The sequence below is a fragment of the Camelina sativa genome, chromosome 14 (assembly GCF_000633955.1).
Source record: "Camelina sativa cultivar DH55 chromosome 14, Cs, whole genome shotgun sequence".
Taxonomy (NCBI): domain Eukaryota; kingdom Viridiplantae; phylum Streptophyta; class Magnoliopsida; order Brassicales; family Brassicaceae; genus Camelina; species Camelina sativa.
Window position 1 is genome coordinate 24,947,638 of NC_025698.1, and position 7,974 is coordinate 24,955,611.

At 37.6% G+C, this 7,974-nt stretch overlaps 1 protein-coding gene across 1 annotated transcript; it reads left to right on the forward strand.

Annotated features, from left to right (window-relative positions):
- Positions 936 to 4,454, forward strand: LOC104742380 (phosphomethylethanolamine N-methyltransferase). Its single transcript, XM_010463381.2, has 12 exons — positions 936 to 1,338; positions 1,644 to 1,759; positions 1,878 to 2,015; positions 2,120 to 2,257; positions 2,341 to 2,484; positions 2,772 to 2,882; positions 2,979 to 3,120; positions 3,217 to 3,497; positions 3,593 to 3,754; positions 3,855 to 3,908; positions 3,983 to 4,057; positions 4,146 to 4,454. The coding sequence occupies exons 1-12, from the start codon at positions 1,320 to 1,322 to the stop codon at positions 4,242 to 4,244; spliced, it is 1,479 nt and encodes a 492-aa protein (XP_010461683.1). The 5' UTR covers positions 936 to 1,319; the 3' UTR covers positions 4,245 to 4,454.

Here is a 7,974-nt window from a genome sequence, read left to right on the forward strand (position 1 = left end):
TATTTTAATTTAGAAAGTATTATACATATTTAACATTGTTTTCAATTTTTATTTTATTTATATAAAAATAAAATATTTCTTTTACATTTCTTGTCTTTCTAATCTATTCATAGTTATTTTTTAAAATTTCCATAGTTAAATTTAAATTCACATATGTTGGATTTAACAAAAAAATCAAGTTTATTTGATAATTATATGTTCCTATTCCTTTTAAATGATCAATGTATAACATATTATACTTTTGAATCAAATTATGGATCCACCAACACTCACTTTTAAATTAAATTTATTTTAATTTTAGGAGTTTTAAAAGTATAAAAGTTTGTTTGTAACTCCCATAATAATATCATAGTAGTGTTCTCAATGAAATTAATTTTATATAATAGAACATTTTAAAAATGTATAAGTATGCACTTAATTGCACTTTTATAACTCTCAAATAGTTACCTTTGATACATCGATTTTTGTATTATCTACTCCCTCCATTTCAAAATATAAGATGTTTTAGAGGAATTTTATGTTTCATAATATAGGATGTTTTCAAGTTTCTATGCAATTTTTAGATTAGTTTAGTATTTTATATTATGCAGTATTGTTTCTGATTGATTGAACTTGTTAAAAGTAAAGACTTCTTAATCTGTGTGCTTTATGAAAAACATCCTATATTTTGAAACGGAGGGAGTATTAAAAGAAAGACACATATCTAACTATAATCCTCATGACCTCATATTTTAAATCTCACATAATTTTATAAATTCTACAATATCATTATTTTTACTTGATTTAACCAATGATATCTTAACTTAATAAAAGTTTCAGTTTATTTGAATAGGATATACATGTAATATATGATATACTGTATTAGCTAAGTGCATTGTAATTTATATAGGATAACTGCAAAATTTACATAAATGTTAACATAACAAGGCCTAAAGTCCCAATACCTTAAGGTCCAAGCCCACCATCTCTCTCTCACACACATTCACTAAAAGCGCTCAACGTGTCGGAAATGTGTTGGATGTTTCTCGCAAATCCGTCGGAAATTTCCGACGGATAGGTGGCCGTCACTAATTCCGTCGGAAACGACCATGTTTTCTTGTAGTGAACGGTCTGCTGTGAGCCACAAAGCGAAAGGTTCGCGGAGAAATCTGAGGGAATTTGAGTCTGAGGAGTTCAAATGATCTCGGCCCGATGCATCAAAGAGGAAAATACAACAACCGTAGGTCAAGAAGCTTCTCTAGATCCAGACTCGCCGTTGAAGGCCATTGACAACCATCACATTTCTCTTTCTCTATATCGTCTTCCTTCCTTAAGTAATAATGGCGACAACACCTCATAGTAATGCTCTATTCCTTCCTCTTTGTCTGAATCTCACAGAAATCGAATCTTTTTTTGCTTTTTCTTGTTTTGTCTTTTTCTTTCTCAGTGTCTTAATAAAATCGGATCATCATATCATTATTGGCCCCTCCTTCATCAAATTATTTTAGTGCTTTTTAAAGAAAAATCACGTTTTGTGAATTCATTTTAAAAAAATATAAAAATCGAATATTTAAAAAGTAGGTGTCTCTTCATGGTTTCGAAGTTGGAGAGTGGTGGAGTCTCACTTTTTTTGTTTTTGGTTATATAATAAAATTTTGGAACAGAGGAAGAGAGACATATCCAAAAAAGCTATTGGATGGAGCATTCAAGTGATTTGACTGTTGAAGCTATGATGCTTGACTCCAAAGCTTCTGATCTCGACAGAGAAGAGCGTCCTGAGGTTACTGACTTACTGTTTTCTATGCTTCCTAATGAATCGAGTTTATTAACGTGTCACATAGTCACCTTTCAAAAAATGGTGATAATATGAACTTGGCTGATGTGTTTATTTGGTTCAGGTACTCTCTTTAATCCCACCATATGAAGGCAAATCCGTTCTGGAACTTGGAGCTGGTATTGGTCGTTTCACTGGTGAACTGGCTCAGAAGGCTGGTGAAGTTATAGCCCTTGACTTTATCGAAAGCGCCATTCAGAAGGTTTTTTACTACTTTGCTAGCTGTTGATATGTTAAAAAAAGTTTCTATTTTACCATGGAGGCTTCTGATGTATGTGTATTTGGTGATGTTTTGTTCCTTGGCAGAATGAAAGTGTTAATGGGCATTACAAGAACGTTAAGTTTATGTGTGCTGATGTAACATCTCCAGACTTGAAAATCGCAGTTGGATCTATCGACTTGATTTTCTCAAACTGGTTGCTCATGTATCTCTCTGATAAAGAGGTAAAGTCTGATTCTTTTACTCTTTTTGACTTTCTAGAGAAGAAAGACTAATCTTTTGGATGAATTGGTGATGGTGATTGCAGGTGGAACTAATGGCAGAGAGAATGCTTAAATGGGTAAAGCCAGGGGGCTACATTTTCTTCAGAGAATCTTGCTTCCATCAGTCTGGGGACAGCAAGCGTAAATCAAACCCCACCCACTACCGTGAACCAAGATTCTATACTAAGGTTCAATCTTTATATATCATATTTTATGTGACTGAGATCTAATTGTTTATCTTGTACACGAGTGTGAGACTAGTAACATGTAGTAGTGTTCTTCTAGATGCGATTAATAAGGCTTTAAAAGTGTGTATATCATCAGTTCATATATTTGCAGTCGCTTGGCTCCACTGTCTCTAAGCTAATAATGTGTTGGGATGACTCGAGTTGATTCTCTTTGACATATGTTGGTCAAATTTAGATAACCCAAATCTAATAGATATACTGAACTGTATGGTGTAAATGTAATGCAGGTTTTCAAAGAATGTCAGACACGTGATGGTTCTGGCAAATCATATGAGCTCTCCATGGTTGGCTGCAAATGTATTGGGGCTTATGTGAAGAACAAGAAGAATCAGAATCAGGTAACAAATTATTCTCTATCAGAGAGTTTAGTTTCTCCGTATCATTTGATCCCACTGATCTACAAGAGGTTAACTTTAAAATCCGTATAATGGCAGATTTGCTGGACATGGCAAAAAGCTAGCTTGGAGAATGACAAGGACTTTCAGCGTTTCTTGGACAATGTTCAGTACAAGTCGAGTGGAATCTTGCGCTATGAGCGTGTCTTTGGGGAAGGATATGTGAGCACTGGTGGAGCTGGTATATCCATCCATCTTTAACCCTTATCTTCATTAGGATATGCGTTTGTAAATGTTTGCCCGCCTCTTGTCTCTAAGTTGTTGGTTTCCCTAACAGAGACAACTAAAGAATTTGTGGCAAAGATGGACCTTAAACCTGGACAGAAAGTTCTAGATGTTGGTTGTGGTATTGCTGGAGGTGACTTCTACATGGCTGCGAACTTTGATGTTCATGTCGTTGGAATCGATCTATCGGTCAACATGATCTCTTTCGCACTGGAGCGTGCCATTGGACTCAATTGCTCAGTCGAGTTTGAAGTTGCGGACTGCACCACAAAAACATATCCTGATAATTCTTTCGATGTCATTTACAGCCGTGACACTATTCTGCACATCCAAGTATTAGAAAGCTATTCAAAAACATCTTCTTTTTTGTTTCACTCTTGGAAATGCGTTTTGGTTACTCACCCTCTGCATCATTTGTATCTGTTCAGGACAAGCCAGCTCTATTCAGGACATTCTTCAAGTGGCTTAAACCAGGCGGTAAAGTTCTCATCACTGACTATTGCAGAAGTGCTGAAACTCCGTCTCCTGAATTCGCAGAGTACATAAAACAAAGAGGATATGATCTCCATGATGTTCAAGCTTACGGAAAGGTTTTAGTGTTTTCTTTATCTCTCACAGAAACTTTTATCATTTAACGAATTGAGGGACATTTCACATTTATCATAATTTATGAAACCTTTCTTTTTGTAGATGCTGAAAGAAGCAGGCTTTGAGGATGTGATTGCTGAGGACCGAACTGATCAGGTGACTCCCACATACACATTTTATATATACGTTTCTTTAAAATGCTGATTCTAACATAACCCATCTTTTCGCAGTTTGTACAAGTCCTCAGGCGTGAATTAGAAAAAGTGGAGAGAGAAAAGGAAGAATTCATCAGCGACTTCTCACAAGTAAAAAAAAACATTTTTCACAACTAATCCATTGAGCAAAACACATGTTTGTTGCGTTCTAATATCGACCACAAAAATATTATTACAGGAGGATTATAATGACATTGTTGGAGGATGGACAGCTAAACTTGAGAGGACTGCATCTGGTGAACAAAAATGGGGATTATTCATAGCCAACAAGAAGTAAAATCCACCCCCCAAAATTCTATAACTTATCCTTTGGTGGTGATTCAGTTCCCTTCAATAAAACAGTTCCTTTGTGGGACTCATGTATTTGCTTGTTTTACTATCCTCCTACTGCAATTCAAAGGAAAAACTCATGTGTTTCGATCTTTACTCCAGTATTTGCGCCACATAAAACTTGCATTGTTTCGATTTACAGAGATATTTTAAAATATCTGCATGTTCTTAGTGTATTCAAGAAAAAGATACATATATCATATGGGATGATTGACCTATGACTTGAAAAAAAAACAGAGCAATCAATAGCTAAGTAAAACTCAACTCATTCCATCACATTGTTTAATAAGCCTGCGGCTCCCAGAACAGTCTAACTAGTCTCCACAGGCCAACTTTTTCTTGATGGGAGGAATGAGAGTGATTCCAAGTTAATCATGCAACTGTTCCACATCAAGGTGATCATTGTAGAGAACAGAGCACAAAACGACACTGTTTTGTCAAATATGTCAACAGGCTCACATTGTGTCAAGCCCACTAAGCTCAAAGCCTGCAAACAAGATGAAACGAAGAAGCCCAAGACCCTGCAACGTTCACCTGCAACAGACAAGAAAGCGTTAGCAGAGGAAGAAGGACATAGTACGACAGTGACATTGCAAAACCGATTCAAGGTGTTGGGACCAGTTGATGAAGATGATGCCACGTAATATCTCACAGCTGGCTGATCAAAGAACACTCTAGAATCTAGGTTTAATCTCATGTAACTATATAAGAGAACTCTTGCAATGTAATACATTTAAGGATTGAATAACAAAAGAAACAATCTTTCAACACTCTCTTCTTATTTCATGGTATCAGAGCCATGGATAGCTCCATGGAACTCTTCTCTTCTCCTTCGTTACACATCTCTAACTGTGTCACAATCAAACTCACAGAAGAAAACTACATCATATGGAAATCCCATTTTGAGTCTTTCCTCCGCAGCCAAGCTCTACTTGGGTTCGTAAACGGCGCCACCAAGCCACCACAAGAAACGATTCCTGTCAGAAACAAGAATGATAACAAGACGGAAGAGGTTTCAAACCCTGACTTCGAGTTGATCAAGTGGTTCAAGCGTGGTTGCTTGGTTCGATGAGTGAGAATGTAATGAGGCTGGTAGTCGGATCTACAACTTCTTATGAGGTATGGACCACTCTTATCTCTCACTTTAACCGCACGTCGTCCTCTAGGCTGTTTGAGTTGCAAAGACGCCTTCAAAATAGTGAGAAGTTAGATAAAAGCATGTCTGAGTATCTTAGAGGAATTAAAGATATATGTGACCAACTTGCTTCTATCGGTGATCCTGTGAGTGAAAAGATGAAGATATTTGCAGCTTTAAGAGGTTTAGGTCGAGAGTATGAGCCTATTATAACTGTCATTGAAGACTCCATGGACAGAGTTCCTGAACCTACTTATGAAACTGTTGTCTCTCGCTTAACTGGGTATGAGGACCGTATGCAACGATACTCTGTTTCAACCGAAGTGTCTCCACATTTAGCCTTCAGCACCATGAGAAACTCTGGCTCTCAATACAGAGGAAGAGGTAACAGAGGCAGAGGTCGAGGAAACTTTTCTACCAGAGGTCGTGGGTTTCACCAACAGTTCACTACAGCTCGACCATCTAGCTCTTCTGCTACATCAACTGAGAAACCAAACTGTCAAATATGTGGAAAACGAGGACACAATGCGTTTGAGTGTTGGTATCGGTTCGATGAAGAGTATCAGCAACCCACTCAACCTGTCATCAATGCTGCTGCGTTCTCTGCTCTCCACATCACTGATGTTACTGAGGACAACAGCTGGTATCCAGACTCCGCTGCAACAGCACACATCACAAGCTCGACTCAACGCCTGCAGAAAGCTCAACCTTATCATGGAACTGATATGGTAATGGCGAGTGATGGGAACTTTCTGCCCATAACACATGTTGGTTCTGCAAACCTCCCTTCGACATCAGGTAATCTCCCACTCAAAGATGTGCTTGTTTGTCCTGAAATAGCTAAATCATTGTTGTCTGTTTCAAAGTTAACTAAAGATTATCCATGTAAAGTCTCGTTTGATGGTGATGATGTTGTTATAAAGGACAAAGCAACACGCAAAGTTCTGACAAAGGGAAGGGAAACTAACGGTTTGTATAAACTGGATGACCCAAAGTATAAGATGTTTTACTCTACAAGACAACTCAAGACTAGTGATGAAGTTTGGCACCAAAGGTTAGGGCATCCACATCAGCAGATCCTCCAGCTTCTATCTACAAATAAGGCAATTCAAATCAATAAAAGTACTAAGAAGGTGTGTGAATCATGTCAGCTTGGGAAGAGTTCAAAATTGCCATTTATTTCTTCTACTTTTATTGCTTCAAGACCCCTAGAGAGAGTACATTGTGATCTCTGGGGTCCTTCTCCTGTTTCTTCTGTTCAAGGATTCAGATTTTATGCTGTGTTCATTGATAATTTCTCAAGATATTGTTGGCTTTACCCACTAAAAAGAAAATCTGATTTCTACTCAATCTTCATCAAGTATTAGTCTTTTGTTGAAAATCTTTTACAAACAAAGGATAGGAACTTTTCAATCAGATGGAGGTGGGGAATTTACAAGTCAGAAGTTTCTTAATCAGTTGGAGATATCTGGTATTCAGCATTTTGTCTCTTGTCCACATACTCCACAGCAAAATGGCACAGCAGAGAGGAAGCATAGGCAGTTGACAGAGATGGCTCTGACTTTACTCTTTCAAAGCGCTATTCCACAGAGTTTCTGGGTTGAAGCCTTCTTTACATCAAACTTCCTGAGCAATCTCTTGCCTACAAGCACCCTTGCAGGTAATGTAAGCCCTTATGAAGCTTTGTTCTCAAAACAACCTGAATATTCGGCCTTAAGGACCTTCGGTTGTGCCTGCTTCCCAATGTTGAGACCATATACTCAAAATAAATTTGATCCTCGATCACTCAAATGTGTTTTTCTTGGATACACTGAGAAGTATAAAGGCTATAGATGCTTCTATCCTCCAACTGGGCGCGTATACATCAGTCGTCATGTCATCTTTGATGAGGCAAGCTTCCCGTTTTCAAATGTATACAGTTATCTCCACAAAACATCGCCCACACCTCTTTATGGAGCCTGGCTCAGACAGCTTTCAGATGTCACCACATCTTGTGCTCCAGTTGCAGACTCTACAGAAGCCACTGCAATATCAACAGAACAAGTTTCTATTCCAACGATGTCAGCACCAAACACAACAATCAACAACACTGTTTCTACAGAAGACACGTCACCTACAACCGTGACTGATCTTGAACATGATATTGGTGATNCAGATCCTTCAGCTTCTATCTACAAATAAGGCAATTCAAATCAATAAAAGTACCAAGAAGGTGTGTGAATCATGTCAGCTTGGGAAGAGTTCAAAATTGCCATTTATTTCTTCTACTTTTATTGCTTCAAGACCCCTAGAGAGAGTGCATTGTGATCTTTGGGGTCCTTCTCCTGTTTCTTCTGTTCAAGGATTCAGATTTTATGTTGTGTTCATTGATAATTTCTCAAGATATTGTTGGCTTTACCCACTAAAAAGAAAATCTGATTTCTACTCAATCTTCATCAAGTATCAGTCTTTTGTTGAAAATCTTTTACAAACAAAGATAGGAACCTTTCAATCATATGGAGGTGGGGAATTTACAAGTCAGAAGTTTCTTAATCAGTTGGAG